The following is a 17,211-nucleotide window of genomic DNA, read 5'->3' as shown; positions in this document are numbered from 1 at the left end:
CCGCACATATAATACATTCATCGTTCAGATGGTCCCAACTCACCATCGTGTGTCACGGTCTTGCGTGGCAGCGTGTTCCAGTCGCTGGCCCGGCCAAACTGAAGCAGCAGCGCGATCACCACGTGGCAGAGCAGGGAACAAGTGGCGGCAGCGCCCGCCATCTCTCCCGATCCCGGGACTCCAGCGGCGCCCGTGACCCTCCTGGGTTCGGGGACAGGTGGGAGGCGAATGCCAAGGGCCCTCGGCTGCACTCAACAGGCTCGGGATCTGCGGAGGAAGGAACAGGTGGGTATATCAATGCAGAGAACGGGAGGGGAAGTCCAGCCGAATCCAGCACAACATTCCTATCAAGGACAGATACAAAGTTCTGTAGTAACTCAGTGGGACAGGCAGCATCTGTGGAGAAAAAGGATGTGTAACATAGAAACATAGAAAATAGGTGCAGGAGTAGGCCATTCGGCCCTTCGAGCCAGCACCGCCATTCAATATGATCATGGCTGATCATCCACAATCAGTACCCCGATCCTGCCTTCACCCCATATCCCCTCAGTATCCTGTACCTGCCTTCTCTCCATACCCCGTGATCCCTTTAGCAACAAGGGCCACATCTAACTCCCTCTTAACTATAGCCGATGAACTGGCCTCAACTACCTTCTGTGGCAGAGAATTCCAGAGATTCCCCAGTCTCTGTGTGAAAAATGTTTTTCTCATCTAACGTTTCAGGTCGAGATCCTTCTTCAGATTATTATTTACCTTTGACTAAAACCTTTTATTTTTCAACCTTTCTATTTGTACAGTTTAGTTTATTACTGTTGCCACATGTACCGAGGTACAGTGAAAAGCTTTTTGTTGCATGCTACCCAGTGTGGGAACAGAATACAGATGATTACAATCAGGCTGATCAGAGTGAACAGATGCAGGATAAAGGGAATAACGTTTAGTGCAAAATATAGTCAATTAAAGTCCGATTAAAGATAGCCAGCCCGAGGGTCTCCAAACAGTGTTCACAATATTGTATAAATAACTCGCGCAGAATACCCAACCAGTGGGCAAAGAGAGGGGCAAATCTCTTCCATTGCCATAGTACATTCAGCCCGTCATCCCGGTGCTAGCCCCGAGGTACAAGTACAAAATTAGACCTACTTCCTTCCACATTCTCCTATTTAGAAATACAGCAAGTAAACAGGCCCTTCGGCCCACCCGATACTGTTTCCGCATTGTATCCCGAAACTAAACTAAACTAAACGCACCTCCACCTGTCTAACGGATAGCACACCTGCACAAGAAATGAAAGTTTCACGACTCGACAGATTTGTGATGACTTGTAACATTGAAAGAAAATCCTCAGCGAATCCCGTCCAGACCTTTTGCCAATTATCTTTAATAGCTTTTCTCTAACCAAGCACTCTGTCAGAACTGGAAGTGCCCATCAAATGCACATTAATCTTCTCAGCTCTGAAAGAGAACATCGTCAGCTTTTATCGATTCCCACAGGTTTAGTTTATTAAGTATAGAGATACAGCGCGGAAACAGGCCCTTCGAATCCGCGCCGACCAGCGATCCCCGTACATTAACACAATCCTACACACACTAGGGTCAATTTACAATTTTTACCAAAGCCAATTAGACAATAGACAATAGGTGGAGGAGTAGGCCATTCGGCCCTTCGAGCCAGCACCGCCATTCAATGTGATCATGGCTGATCATCCCCAATCAGTACCCCGTTCCTGCCTTCTCCCCTTATCCCCTAACCTACAAACCTGTACGTCTTTGGAGTGTGGGAGGAAACCGGAGCACCCGGAGAAAACCCACGCAGGTCACGGGGAGAAGGTACAAACTCCGTACAGACAGCACCCGCAGTCAGGATCGAACCTCAAGTCTCTGGTGCTGTAAGGCAGCAACTCTACTGCTGCGCCACACTGTTGCTCCTTTGTACAACCAAGTAGCAATGAATTCATTGATCACAATATCATTTCATTCAAGGTTCTCGGAGTATTCGAAGCAGATTGGCGACCAGTCGTGACTGAGGAAAGTCCATGAGAATCTCCTGTCCAAATCCAGCAGCATGCAGCAGGAGACTTGCGGAGTCAGTGCCCAGCTAACCCACACCTTCCACACACACACACACACACGCAGTTTACACACTGAAAATACCATTTGGTTCTTTTGTTTGTGTGTGTGTGTGTGTGTGTGTGTGTGTGTGTGTGTGTGTGTGTGTGTGTGTGTGTGTGTGTGTGTGTGTGTGTGTGTGTGTGTGTGTGTGTGTGTGACTGTGTCTGTGTTACGTATATGTGTGCGTCCCATATATATTATGAGTGTGTGTGTGTTTTATATTTGTGTGAGCATGTTCTAATATATGAATGTGTGTGCGCAATATATACAGTATATATATGTGCACGTGTATACATTATGTGTGCATTCGTTGTGTCTTTGCGTGCAGTGTGTGTGTGCGTGAGTGCGCGTGTGTGTGTGCGACTGTGCCTGTGTTACGTATAGGTGTGTGTTCCATATATGAATGTGTGCGTGCTGTGTGTGTGTGAGTGTGTGAGTGAGTGAGTGAGTGTGTGCACAATGTGTGTGAGTGTGTGTGTGCACAGTGTGTGTGTGAGTGAGTGTGTGAGTGAGTGTGTGCACAATGTGTGTGTGTGTGTGCACGTGCCAACGTGTTAAATAGTTACCCCACACACTCACCAGGCGTGCACTAGTGGACTTGTAACTGGCCACCACTCCTACTGGCAAGGTTGTGAGCATCAGAAGCCCGTTCTTCTGCCCGTTCCAAGTCCCTCAGATGGAATGGGCGGCAGAGCTAAAGCCAGTCGGAGGTGCTGGCTAACAGGCGCGAGTCGTGGGCTCTGCCAGGGACCGCCCAGACGCTTCTTGTCTGTCACAACTCCCCGCTGAGCAATCAAACACAAACCCTCAGCAGTGAGATCATTAAACCACTCGCCCTTTGCATTACACCGAGTGGTTCCCTGGGGAAACTATCCCCCTTGTTGGCATGACGTGCTGGAGATAAATTAGATCATGGCCTGTCCTCACTTACATCATCTCTGCCGTTTCTCCGGAGTTGGCGGCTGTTGCAATTAGACTTCCTTGCCAGTAACTCAGCGGGACAAGCAGAGAAGGAATGGGTGACGTTTCGGGTCAGTGAAGACAGGGTCTCGACCCAAAACATCGCCCATTCCTTCCCTCCAGAGTTGCTGCCTGTCCCACTAAGTTACTCCAGCATTTTCGGTTTAAACCAGCTCCTGCCGGCCAAGTTTATTGCCACATGTACCGAGGTACGGTGAAAAGCTTTTGTTGCATGCCATCAGTCAGCAGAAAGGCGGGACATGATTACAATCGAGCAGTTTACAGGGTAGAGATACATGATATGGGAAAGTGGGATGAGAAAATGCCCAACGAGGTTCACTGGTCAAGTCCTCATCCCGGACGGAACAAGTGGTACATGCAAGGCAATAGACTTTATCAAGTCACCAAACTCTGGGGCGGTGCAGATGTAAAGTTGCTACATTAAGGGCCTGTCCAACTTGGCAATTTTGTCGGTGACTGCCGGCAACATTGACTGGCGTATCAGGTCACCGAAAAATTTCTGGCGTAATGACTAATGGACGCGCGGATTTTGAAATGTTCAAAATCTTTTGGCAACACTGATATGACGCCGGCAATCGCCAAAACAAAATCGGCAAGTGGGACAGGCCCTTTACAGTGCCAGGGACCCGGGTTTGATCCCGACGACAAGTGCTGTCTTGTCTGTACGGAGTTTGTATGTTCTCCCTGTGACCTGCGTGGGTTTTCCCCGGATTCCTCCCGCACTCCAAAGACGTCCAGGCTTGTAGGTTAATTGGCTTTGGTTAAATCTGTAAAATTGTCCGTGGTTTGGAGGACAGTGCTTGTGTGCGGGGTGATCTGGAAAGACTGGATAGACTTGGTTTATACTCTCTAGAATTTAGAAGATTGAGAGGGGATCTTATAGAAACTTACAACATTCTTAAGGGGTTGGACAGGCTTGATGCAGGACGATTGCTCCCGATATTAGGGAAGTCCAGGACAAGGGGTCACAGCTTAAGGATAAGGGGGAAATCCTTTAAAACCGAAATGAGAAGAACTTTTTTCACGCAGAGAATGGTGAATCTCTGGAACTCTCTGCCACAGAGGGTAGTTGAGGCCAGTTCATTGGCTATATTTAAGAGGGAGTTAGATGTGGCCCTTGTGGCTAAGGGGATCAGGGGGTATGGAGAGAAGGCAGGTACGGGATACTGAGTTGGATGATCAGCCATGATCATATTGGATGGCGGTGCAGGCTCGAAGGGCCGAATGGCCTACTCCTGCACCTAATTTCTATGTTTCTATGTTTCTATGATCGCTGGTCGGCACGGTCTGGGTGGGGGCTGTGCTGCATCATTCTAAACTCTACCTGAAAGTCCCTTTATTGTTTACTCTCTGACAGTAAGTGTGATCAATCACACACGTTTCACACTCCTAAGCACTCCTTGGGTGAAAAGGCCGATCCCAAATTCTTTTTAATGTTCACTAATTTTGGTCTCTTCCACAACTCTTAGATGTCTTTTCACCCACTGTCCATCTCTTTACTTTGGACATATAGTGAGGAAGCAGGCTGTGTCCACACCGACCAGCGATCACCCTGTCCCTACACTAGGTAGACAAAAATGCTGGAGAAACTCAGCGGGTGAGGCAGCATCTAGATGCTGCTGCACCCGCTGAGTTTCTCCAGCATTTTTGTCTACCTTCGATTTTTCCAGCATCTGCAGTTCTTTCTTACACATGATGTACACTAGCACTATCTCACACACTAGGGACATTTTTTTAACTTTTACCGAAGCTGATTAACCTGCAAACCTGCACACGTCTTTGGAGTGTGGGAGGAAGCCTGGAGCACCCGGAGAAAACCCCACGCAGTCATGAGGAGAACGTGCAAACTCCGTACCGACAGTCAGGATCGAAACTGGGACTCCCCTTCCAGGTGTCTCCTCCTGAGTCTCTTCTCTGTACTAACACAGTCCAGCCTGTTTGCAAACTCACAGTTCAGGGACTAAGGCGAGGATAGTTGAGTTGAAACATCTCCTGTTGCTGCATAATAGATAATAGACATAGACAATAGGTGCAGAAGTAGGCCATTCGGCCCATCAAGCCAGCACCGCCATTCAATGTGATTATGGCTGTGACTGGGGCGGTACATCTCCAAGTGGGGTCTCACCAAGGCAAGATACAAATAGAAACTTCCACGCTACAAATGTGTTAATCTGAAGTGGACATATAAACCTGCTCTGCAACTTTCAGGTATGTCTCTGTGTAAGTGCGTGTTTGCATGTGTGTGCGCGTGTGTATATCTAGGTGGGTGCCTCCGGCTGTGGGCGTCAGTGCCACTTGTGTGCACGCATGTCCACGTGTGGGGACACAAACTGTGTGTAACTCAGCGGGAGAAAAACAGAGAAAATAGGTGCAGGAAAATAGGTCCATTCGGCCCCTTCAAGCCAACACTGCCATTCAATATGATCATGGCTGATCATCCACAATCAGTACCCCGTTCCTGCTTTCACCCCACGTCCCTTGACTTCGTTAGTCCTAAAAGCTCCATCTAACTCTCTCTTGAAAACATGCAGTGAATTGGCCTCCACTGCCTTGTGGCAGAGAATTCCACAGATTCACAACTCTCTGGCTGAAAATGTTTTTCCTCATCTCAGTCCTAATTGGCCTATCCCTTATTCTTAAACTGTGACCCCTGGTTCTGGGCTCCCCCAACATCAGGAACATTTATCCTGAATCTACCTCTCATCCTTCTGAAATCCAGTGTCAGGCAGTATCTCTGGAGAAAAGGATTAGGTGACGTTTCGTTTTGAGACCCTTCTTATCCCAATGGTTTTGTTTGGCTCCTCAATATTGAATCCTAATTATTTAATGGATGCCCCAAACCAGGACATGTCTTTATTCCAGCGGGTACATACATAGGATAGATTTCGGAGGGATATGGGCTGGTGTAGATGGGGCATCCTGGTCAGTATGGGCAAGTTGGGCCGATTTTTGTGCTGTATGTATGAAACATAGAAAATTGGTGCTGGAGTAGGCCATTCGGCCCTTCGAGTCAATACGATCATGGCTGATCATCTAAAATCAGTACCCCTTTCCTGCTTTTACCCCCATATCCCTCGATTCATTTAGCCCCAAGAGCTATATCTATTTCTCTTTTGAAACTCTCTCTCGATGACTACCTACTCTTGAAACCTATATCTCAATAAGGACAAAGAAAAGCTTCTTACATTGATGGCGGGTGCAGAAGGCATTCAAAACGAGGCCTCTGGATTCATGTGATATAACTCAGTAAGATCTCTGGAGCAACTGGAGACTGCTAATGCAAAATGAAGATGATGTAATTGGAGGGCAGGCTCTGATCTAATCTGCCGTCACCACGTCAAGGGGACTAGGAGGTGAGACTCCACTGGGAATGGCTCAACATAATAGAGAGAGTGTCAGCAGTTTAATGAGACGGACAAACTCGGAGTTATGCGCACGTACATCTGCGTGCGTGTGCACGCATGCACACGGACACGCGTGTCAGGGCTAAATATAGAGTAGTTCATGACAACCCACGCAATCAAATAGCTCACAGGAACATGCCCTTGGGTGGTGAATCTGTGGAACTCATTGTTACAGAAGGCTATGGAGACCAAGTCAGTGGAAATATTGTTACTGCAAAGATGGATAGATTCTTGATTAGTACGGGTGTCAGAGGTTATGGGTTGAAGGAAGGGGGAGGAAGATTGCAACCTTCACGTGGTCCGCCCTGTTTCGACTAATGCAATCAACTTGACATGCACAAACGGAAGATCAAATAGAACAAGTTGTCCAACAACTTTAGGCTGTGCACGCCACATGAAAGAAGAAGAAGATGGTTGAAGGCAGGAGAATGGGGTTAGGAGGGAGAGATAGATCAGCCATGATTGAATGGCGGAGTAGACTTGATGAGCCGAATGGCTTAATTCCTTATTCCTTAAAACTTCAATCCAGAGGAATTGCATTTAAACCAAAGAACGAAGGTGGCACAGCGATTTGAGTTGTTGCCTCACAGCGGCAGAGACACAGGATCGATCCCGACTACGGGTGCTTGTCTGTATGGAGTTTGTACACTTTCCCCGTGACCACGTGGGTTTTCTCCGGGTGCTCCGGTTTCTTCCCACACTCCAAAGACGTGCAGGTTTGTAGGTGAATTGTCTTTGATAAATTATCCCTAGTGTGTAGGATAGAACTAGTGTACGGGGTGATCGCTGGTCGGCGCGGACTTGGTGGGCCAAAGGGCCTGTTTCCTTGCTGTATCTCTAAACTAAACACTGTAAAAAACCAGGGGCTAACTCACATTGTTATTTGTGAATCTGTGGAATTCTCTGCCGCAGAAGGCAGTGGAGGCCAATTCACCGGATGTTTTCAAGAGAGAGTTAGATTTAGCTCCTAGGGTTAAAGGAATCAAGGGATATGGGGGAGGGGGAGGGGGAAAGCAGGAACGGGTTACTGATTTTGGATGATCAGCTATGATCATATTGAATGGCGGTGCTGGATCGAAGGGCTGAATGACCTACTACTGCAGCTATGTTTCGATTCGACAAACATGAAACGCAATCTAAACTCTACCATAGGCCTGGATTCCAGTCCTGCCTAAATTATTTCACAAAAGCTGAACTTCTACTCTGAATTCGAAACGCAACGTCTTATTAATACCCTTCCCTTCCTGTTTGTACCTGCACTGGCACACGTTTAGAGAACTATTCTGGAGTACATCCAACATCATACAGCCACACACAATAGGGAATGAAAAAAAACTCCCACTCTATTGAAAACACGGCACGCAGCACATGAAAACAAACCTTCAGGGCTAGGATAAGTCTAGAAACATGATTTCCTGGAAGTGTTTTGCTGTCCGAAGTGGGTAGACCCTGTACACTACAGAGTCAAATCACTCACTCCACCAAGACCGTCTCCAAGTTGTGCATTTGACTCCAATCCAATTTTTCTTCTTTCACTTTTGAAGTTTCTTTTTGGGTATAATTTCCTTGGCAGCGCTTTCTAGATCATATCTCACCGAGTTGTGTTAAACAACATTTTTGTCTCTCCTCCAGTTCCCTGTTCTTTATTTCTTTTTTAAAAATGAGTGTTTGCCGTTGCTCACAGTCTGTGTGTGGCTCAGTACCAGTGGTGATCTTGGTGCACCATGGAGAACATGCAAATTCCACACAGGTAGGGCGGCAAGGTGGCACAGCGGTAGAGTTGCTGCCTTACAGCGCCAGAGGCCCGGGTTCGATCCCGACTGCGGGTGCTGTCTGTACGGAGTTTGTACGGTCTCCCCATGACCTGCGTGGGTTTTCTCCGGGTGCTCCGGTTTCCTCCCACACTCCAAAGACGAACATGTTTGTAGGTTAATAGGCTTGGTGTCACTCGTGTTCGATCCTGACCTCGGGTGCTGTCTGTGTGGAGTTTGCACGTTCTCCCTGTGACCGAGTGGGTGCTTTAGTTTCCTCCCATGTCGCAAAGACGTGCGAGTTGGTAGATTAAATGTCTCTTTAATTGGGGTGTGTGTGTGTGTGTGTGTGTGTGTGTGTGTGTGTGTGTGTGTGTGTGTGTGTGTGTGTGTGTTTGTGTGTGTGTGTGTGTGTGTGTGTGTGTGTGTGTGTGTGTGTGTGTGTGTGTGTGTGTGTGTGTGTGTGTGTGTGTGTGTGTGTGTGTGTGTGTGTGTGTGTGTGTGTGTGTGTGTGTGTGTGTGTGTGTGTGTGTGTGTGTGTGTGTGTGTGTGTGTGTGTGTGTGTGTGTGTGTGTGTGTGTGTGTGTGTGTGTTGTGTGTGTGTGTGTGTGTGTGTGTGTGTGTGCGTTTGTGTGTGTGTGTGTGTCTGTGTGTTTGTGTGTGCGTGTGTCTGTGTGTGTGTGTGTGTGTGTGTGTGTGTGTGTGTGTGTGTGTGTGTGTGTGTGTGTCTGTGTGTGTGTGTGTGTGTGTGTGTGTGTATGTGTGCGTGTGTGTGTCTGTGTGTGTGTGTGTGTGTGTGTGTGTGTGTGTGTGTGTGTGTGTGTGTGTGCGTTTGTGTGTGTGTGTTTGTGTGTGTGTGTGTGTGTGTGTGTGTGTGTGTGTGTGTGTGTGTGTGTGTGTGTGTGTGTGTGTGTGTGTGTGTGTGTGTGTGTGTGTTTGTGTGTGTGTGTGTGACGCGTTGGGCCGAAGGGCCTGTCTCTGCGCCAATAATAATCTAAAACTAAATCTCCTGTGGAACTGCTGAAGACAGATGAAGATGGATATCAGACAACATCTCGTTCTTTCCCAGCATTTAATGTGAGTTGCCAGTGACAGAGATAAGCAACCCCTCGGGTTCCTGGCCAGTTCCCACAGTCCTGCAAGTGGCTCTGACGTGGGCAGGGTCAGCAGGGACCTCCGGCTACCAGGAGGGTTAGCGACAGGCAGCTGCCGACGGTACTTTGCACGGGTTCCAGCCGGTGCCAGCAATTGCAGGGACCGAGCCAGATCCAAACGAGTCCAGTCCAGTGTTTACATTCCACCCATCCTTCCTTGCCTGATGCTATCAGAACAACATTAACTCCCTTCCCCTGGCAAATGCTATCAAACTTCTCCTTAAATGCATCTGTACTTCCCGCCTGAACCCTTCCCTGTGGGATTATTCTCCCACTCTCTTGCCTCCGACTTCATAGTTCAGTTTAGTTTAGTTCAATTTAGAAATGCAGCGCGGAAACAGGCCCTTCGGCCCACCGGGTCCGTGCCGACCAGCGATCCCCGCATATTAACACTATCCTACATGCATTAGGGACAATTTTTACATTTACCAAGACAACTTGCCGACATGCCTGCACGTCTTTGGAGTGCGGGAGGAAACCGAAGATCTCGGAGAAAACCCACGTAGATCACGGAGAGAACGTACAAACTCCGTACAGACAGCGCCCGTAGTCGGGGTCGAACCAGGGTCTCCGGCGCTGTATGGCAGCAACTCTACCGCTGCACCACCGTGCCGCCCCCAAAGTGCAGTTTAGTTTATTATCACATGTACCGAGGTAGCGTAAAAAGCTTTGTGTTACGTGCTAACCAGTCAGCAGTAAGACAATACAAGATTACAATCGTGCCATAGATACTTGATAAGGGAATAACGTGTAGTGCAAGATAAAGTCAGTGAAGTCCCAACATAGATAGTTCAAGGTTCATCAAGATAGTAGTTCAGGACTACTCTCTGGTTGTGGTAGGATGGTTCAGTTGCCTTTCTTGAGGTCCTCTGAGGGACCTATGTATGTATTGTTAGATCAATGTAGCACTGTATGTAGCATGCTAGTACCCGCACTGATGTAAAGCACTTTGGTCAACGAGAGTTGTTTTTAAATGTGTTATAGAAATAAAATTGACTTGACTTGATAACGGCTCCTCAAGCAATTTGTTTTGTTTCAAATCGAAACACTTCGAGATTTTAAAGGGCTTTTTAAATTGAAATTTAATCTAAATTTAAACATTGGGAAAGATAATGTTAAGGGCAGCACGGTGGCTCAGCGGTAGAGTTGCATTCCTGACAGAGTCAGAAACCCCGGTTCGATCCCGACCACGGGCGCTGTCTGTACAGAGTTTGTATGTTCTTCCCGTGACCGCGTTGGCTTTCTCCAGGTGCTCCGGTTTCCTCCGACATTCCAAAGACGTGCAGGTTTGTAGGTTAATTGGCTTCTGCAAATTGTCCCGAGTGTGTAGAATAGAGCTAGTAAACGGCGCGGACCCGGTGGGCTGAAGGGCCTGTTTCAACGAGGTATCTCTAAGCTAAGCTGACTGTCTTATGAAGAAAGACTGGATAGACTTGGTTTATACTCTCTAGAATTTAGAAGATTGAGAGGGGATCTTATAGAAACTTACAAGATTCTTAAGGGGTTGGACAGGCTAGATGCAGGAAGATTGTTTCCCGATGTTAGGGAAGTCCAGGACAAGGGGTCACAGCTTAAGGATAAAGGGGAAATCCTTTAAAACCGAGATGAGAATAACTTTTTTCACGCAGAGAGTGGTGAATCTGTGGAACTCTCTGCCGCAGAGGGTAGTTGAGGCCAGTTCATTGGCTATATTTAAGAGGGAGTTAGATGTGGCCCTTGTGGCTAAGGGGATCAGGGGGTATGGAGAGAAGGCAGGTACGGGATACTGAGTTGGATGATCAGCCATGATCATATTGAATGGCGGTGCAGGCTCGAAGGGCCGAATGGCCTACTCCTGCACCTAATTTCTATGTTTCTATGTCTATTCCAAAGACGTGCAGGTTTGTAGGTTAATTGGCTTCTGCAAATTTTCCCGAGTGTGTAGAATAGAGCTAGTAAACGGCGCGGACCCGGTGGGCTGAAAGGCCTGTTTCAACGAGGTATCTCTAAGCTAAGCTAAATATAACAAGTCTATCGGGAGAGGAGGGGTCAGCTGGCAAAGAGAACACAGGATATCCTACGTGGCGATCCCTTCCCATCTAACCAGCACATTGTACTTCCAGTTTGTTGTTTGCAGCCAGGATGGACATGGTCACTCCAACAAAACCTGACAAAAATTGAACTCTCACCCAAACTTACGGCAAACTACTTTCAAGAGTGGTTTTGGTTGCAAACTCCACTAACGCTCTGCTCTCTCCCCATCCCGGAAAGAGCTTCCACTTTTCCGTCTTGGCCAAGCTAAAGGCCTCACTGTGCGAAAGAGTGGATTGTTCCTGGAGTCGTACTAGCCGAGTGCTGGCGGCACCGCTGCAGCCTGGGGCTGGGCAGGACCAGGCGGCCATTCCAGGAAGCCCAGCACGTGGACCGCACGCGGCCTACAGCGACGGAGGGCACCGTGGCTACGCTTGGCCAGGCCGACCCTGCAACGCCACCAGGACAACGGACCTTCATGGTCAGGTCACGTCCCTGCACATACAACAACTGGGACTTGAACATGGCACCAAAAACTGGCAACCCTGTACACTGTCTCTGTCTACTACTGCAATCAACGTACTGGATCTGAGATGCCTACCTAATATGTATCTAAGTGCTTATGTACAGTGACACGTGTACTGAACTGTATACAACAAATGAATTGCACTGTACATCGATACATCTGATAAATAAAGTTCTGTACCATACCAGTGGGCTAGAAGTGATTACAAATCAACTCTGTTGTCATTAAGGGCAAGGGTCTCCGCTTAGTCATCCTGGCAGCTCTTGAAGCCAAAGCCTCGTTGCCTCAGATGCTTCTGGCTTCCTGCCTGTGTCCTTACATTTAATTAGTCCATTAAGGAGATTGACCAAACAGGTCGATAAAAATAAAATTTGACTAAAATCTGCCCAGATTGATAAGATTAATGTCTCTGCAGTAGGTCAGAGCTCGCTATGAAGCCAGCTCAGGCAATCTTAGTATGTGCTTGTGTAGGAAAGAACTGCAGATGCTGGTTTAAAGTGAAGATAGACACGAAATGCTGGAGTAACTCATTTGTGTGTTCACTTTGTGGGAACGGCTGGGGCTGGACTGCTTCCTGAATAAGATGGATAATGTTTTAATTTTAGTGTTTTGATATGAAATCGTTTAAAAACTTAGGAAAACAAAATATTGGAGATAAAGATCAAAGAAAAGATTGGGCACAGATCAAGTCCCCCTGACAACTGCATGGGGCCTCTTTTCACTCTGGGCCTCTTTTCGTTCATAGCCAATCTGAGGTTGGAAGCAGAGTAAAGATTCAGCTGCTTTAACTGTGAAGCACATGACTATGAAAGGGGTAGACAAAAGTGCTGGAGAAACTCAACGGGTGCAGGCAGCATCTATGGAGCGAAGGAAATAGGCAACGTTTCGGGACGAAACGTTGCCTATTTCCTTCGCTCCATAGATGCTGCCGCACCCGCTGAGTTTCTCCAGCACTTTTGTCCACCTTCGATTTTCCAGCATCTGCAGTTCCTTCTTAAAGATTATGAAAGGGGTATTTTGTTGACCAGCCTTCAAATGTGCTCTAAGTCAGCACAGCGGTACAATTAAAGACAAGTGCTGGAGTAACTCAGGTGGGTCAGGCAGCATCTGTGGAGAAAAAGGATGGGAGAAGAATCTCGCGACCCATCCATTGATGCGGCCTTACCCGCTGAGTTACTCCAGCATTTTGTATCTATCTCCAGTTATCCTAATACCTCCCAGTTGGGTCTGTTAATAGTCAGTGCAAACCCCAATGCCTTCATAGAAAAGTTACAGCACAGGAACAGGCCCTTCAGCCCACAACAGCTGTGTGGGACACAGTGGCAAGATAAACTAATCCCATCTGCCTGCACGTGATCCATTCCCCTTGCGCCTATAGGGCCTGTCCCAGTTGCATGCGTTTGGCGTGACCAAACGTGGTCGCTTGAGGCATATGCATACCATAGAGCCGCGCGGGGCCGGTCCCACTTAGAAGCGTGGAGTTGTACGGGGTTGGTCCCTAGATCGCACAAGGCTCCGAAAATCTGACAGTGTCCGAAATCTTCACGCGCCAACAACCTGCCCAGCATATTGGGGCGGCACGGTGGCGCAGCGGTAGAGTTGCAGCCTCACAGCGCCAGAGACCCGGGTTCGATCCCGACTACGGGTGCTGCCTGTACGGAGTTTGTACGCCCGTCCCCTCCCCCCGTGACCGCATGGGTTTTCCCCGGGTGCTCCTGTTCCCCACCGCGCTCCAAAGACGTGCAGGTTTGTAGCCTAATTGGCTTTGGCAATAAATGGTAAATTGGCCCTAGTGCGTGTAGGATGGTGCTAGTGTACGGGGTGATGGCAGGTCGGAAAGGCTTGTTTCCGCGCTGTATCTTTAGTCTAAATATCTTTTTTTTTTAAACTTTGCGGGTGGAATCTCAGACCCTCGTGCACATGTGATGATTTCTCCATGTCTAGCCTCCCTGAACACAACTTAGGTCCCAGCTCACGACTCATCCCCACGTCCAACTTTTTGTTTTGCAAAAAGCAATCAAATGCCTGATTACATTCATCTCCAACTTAGTTGTGCCCTTGACATTTATTAAATATTGACTGAGTTAAAATCCAGTTGCATTATCACTTGGACAGATTCAATATTCACCCTGTACCCCGGCATCAGAACTGACCGAAACAATTACCGCACTTACTGAGATTGATAAAAGGTTCTTGTTTCATTTCTTGCCAGTTTAGCTATGCGCCCCCAACCCACACACCCTTGAGCTAAGGGCCACGGGATCAAGCAGAACAAGGCAAGGGTGTCACGCTGCAGTATGTACCAAAATGGAACAATTACATTTTTCCTTGCAGTAGTAGAACAGGTCTATAAACGCAATCCTCAGAGGACTATATAATTTAAAGAACGTTCTATAAATCTAAAGAATCACGAATCAAGAGTGTTTTATTTTCATATGTCCCAGGAAGAACAATGAAATTCTTACTTGCAGCAGCACAACAGAACATGCAAGACGAGATTAATGCCCCCAAGTCTGAAGAAGGGTTTCGGCCCGAAACGTTGCCTATTTCCTTCGCTCCATAGATGCTGCTGCACCCGCTGAGCTTCTCCAGTATTTTTGTCTACCCCCAAGTGTATGTAGCTCAGAACTTATTTGGAGGTTGTTGTGTTAAATAGCCTGATGGCTGTGGGGAAGTAGCTGTTCCTGAACCTGGATGTTACAGTTTTCAGGATCCTGTATCTTCTTCTTCTGGTTGCTGCCTTACAGCGCCAGAGACCCGTGTTGGGTCCTGAACAGCTGTCTGTATGGAGTTTGTACGTTCTCCCTGTAACCACGTGGGTTTTCTCTCCAGGTGCTAAGGTTTCCTTTCACATTCCAAAGACGTGCAGGTTTGTGGATTAATGGGCTTCTGTAAATTGTCCCTAGTGTGTAGGATAGGACTGGTGAACACTGGTCGGCATGGACTTGGTGGGTCGAAGGGCCTGTTTCCAAGCTGTTTCTCTGAAACTAAAACAAATCAAAGCACGATGCCCCTTTTTCTCACTTTTTTCACACACAGAGTGGTGAATCTGTGGAATTCTCTGCCACAGAAGGTAGTTGAGGCCAGTTCATTAGCTATATTTAAGAGGGAGTTAGATGTGGCCCTTGTGGCTAAAGGGATCAGGGGGTATGGAGAGAAGGCAGGTATGGGATACTGAGTTGGATGATCAGCCATGATCATATTGAATGGCGGTGCAGGCTCGAAGGGCCGAATGGCCTACTCCTGCACCTATTGTCTATGTTTCTATGTCCTGCGTACAATCAGGATAGTTCATAGTTTGAAGTTTAGTCGGTGTTCTGTAGTGTTCAATAGCTTGATGGTTGTTAGGAAGAAGCTGTTCCTGAACCTGGAGATGAAAGTTCCTTCTTTGCGGTAGCAGGAGTGAAATGAGAGCGTGGCCAGGGTGGTGGGGGAGGGGTGATGATGCTGGCTGCCTTTTTGAGGCTTTGGCCTAGGGTGGGAGCTGGGAGGACTAAGGGAGTGCGTGACACATGTGTGGGCTCATCGACCCGACCTTCAGCTGTTTAGAAGTAGTTAATACAGCTGCTCTGCACATCTGTCCGAGCCCGACGTGGCGCGATGGAAAACCACACAAGAGAGTGGGTGGCACGGTGGCGCAGCGGTAGAGCTGCTGCCTTACAGCACCAGAGACCCCAGTTTGATCCTGACTACGGGCGCTGTCTGTACGGATTCTCCCCGTGACCTGCGTGGGGTTCCTTGAAGATCTTCAGTTTCCTCCAAAGACATACAGGTTTGTAGGTTAATAGGCTTGGCATAAATGTTAAAATTGTCCCCAGTGTGTGTAGGATAGTGTTAATGTGTGGGGATTGACGATCGGCATGGACTCGGTGGGCCGAAGGGCCTGTGTCCATGCTGCATCTCTCAACTAAACTAAAAAGTTAAGACCGGAAGATGAGTAAGCAAGGGTCTCGGGGTGAGACTGCACACTAACCCCAGAGAGTGAACACAAGCCACTCACTCACTGATTGCTTGCAGGCTTCACCAATATAGTGGCCTATTGTTTCCTGTCTCTCCTTGCATCAAACTTTTACAGCACGAAATGGCAGCCGCATAAAATCTAAGATACTTGCAGCACAGGATGTAGCCATTCAGCCCATCATGTCCATGCTAGCAGGTGAAGTGCCAAACAAAACCAAAACAAATCCCAAAGCCCAGCCCATGGGTGGCGCAGCGGTAGAGTTACTGCCTTACAGCGCCAGAGACCCGGGTTCGATCCCGACTACAAGTGCTGCCTGTACGGGGTTTGTACGTTCTCCCCGTGACTGCGTAGGTTTGCTCCGAGATCTCCCGTTCCCCCCCCCCCCACACTCCAAAGACGTACAGGTTTGTAGGTCCATCGGCTTGGTGTAATTGTGAATTGGCCCTAGTGTGTGTGGTGTGCGGGGATCGCCAGTCGATTCAGACTCGGTGGACCAAAGAGGGCCTGGTTCCGCTCTGTATCTCTAAAACCGTGGATCTGTGCATTAAAGCACCTCAAGTGGTCATCCTGGTTTACAGGCAGTGTCCCTGCCGGCCTTTGGGAATGGATTCAAGGCCCTCACCACACGCTGGGTGGATGCAATCTCTTCCCTCAACTCTCCGGTGAAACTCCACCAATTACACAGCTCCTGTAACTCCTTGTTATTGGTAGACAGACCCAAAACGTCACCCATTCCTTCTCTCCAGAGATGCTGCCTGTCCTCGGTGAGGTACTCCAGCATTTTGTGTCTATCTTTGATTTAAACCAGCATCTGCAGTTCTTTCCTACACTCCATGTTAATGGTCGAGTTGCTGCCTGGCAGCACCAGAGACCCAGGTTCGATCCTGACTACGGGTGCTGTCTGTAGGGAGTTTGTACGTTCTCCCCGTAACCTGCGTGGGTTTTCTCCGAGATCTTTGGTTTCCTCCCACACTCCAAAGATGTACCGGTTTGGAGGTTAATTGGTTTAGGTAAATTTGTTAACTGTCCCTAGTGTGTAGGATAGTGTTAGTATACGGGGGTTGAAGGTGGGCCCCGCTGTATCTCTAAAGTCTAAACTACTAATGGGGCTGTCCAACTGTACGAGCTAATTCAAGAGTTCTCCCGAGTTTCCCCTGATTCGAACTCGGAGAATTACGGTAATGGCCGCTCGTAGGTACTCGGGGCTCTCGTGGACATTTTTCAACATGTTGTCAAATCTTCACAAGTCTTCCCGAGCTAACCGCGTTTCCCGAGTACCTGCCGTTAGCGTTACGAGCCGCTAAGAGACGTC

General features: G+C 48.2%; 1 protein-coding gene across 2 annotated transcripts in view; it reads right to left on the bottom strand.

Annotated features, from left to right (window-relative positions):
* Nucleotides 1-17,211, bottom strand: part of sema4c (sema domain, immunoglobulin domain (Ig), transmembrane domain (TM) and short cytoplasmic domain, (semaphorin) 4C) — a 69,762-nt gene that overhangs the window by 40,937 nt on the left and 11,614 nt on the right. For both annotated transcript variants that reach the window (XM_055662261.1, XM_055662263.1), the window contains exon 2: nucleotides 44-267. In XM_055662261.1, coding sequence (XP_055518236.1) covers nucleotides 44-161 — 118 coding nt within the window. In that variant the 5' untranslated portion in view covers nucleotides 162-267. The remainder of the gene's footprint in view (nucleotides 1-43; nucleotides 268-17,211) is intronic.

Source organism: Leucoraja erinacea, chromosome 35 (assembly GCF_028641065.1).
Source record: "Leucoraja erinacea ecotype New England chromosome 35, Leri_hhj_1, whole genome shotgun sequence".
NCBI classification, from domain to species: Eukaryota; Metazoa; Chordata; class Chondrichthyes; order Rajiformes; family Rajidae; genus Leucoraja; species Leucoraja erinaceus.
The sequence above is the reverse complement of the archived record's forward strand: the minus strand, read 5'-3'. Positions and strand labels throughout refer to the sequence as shown.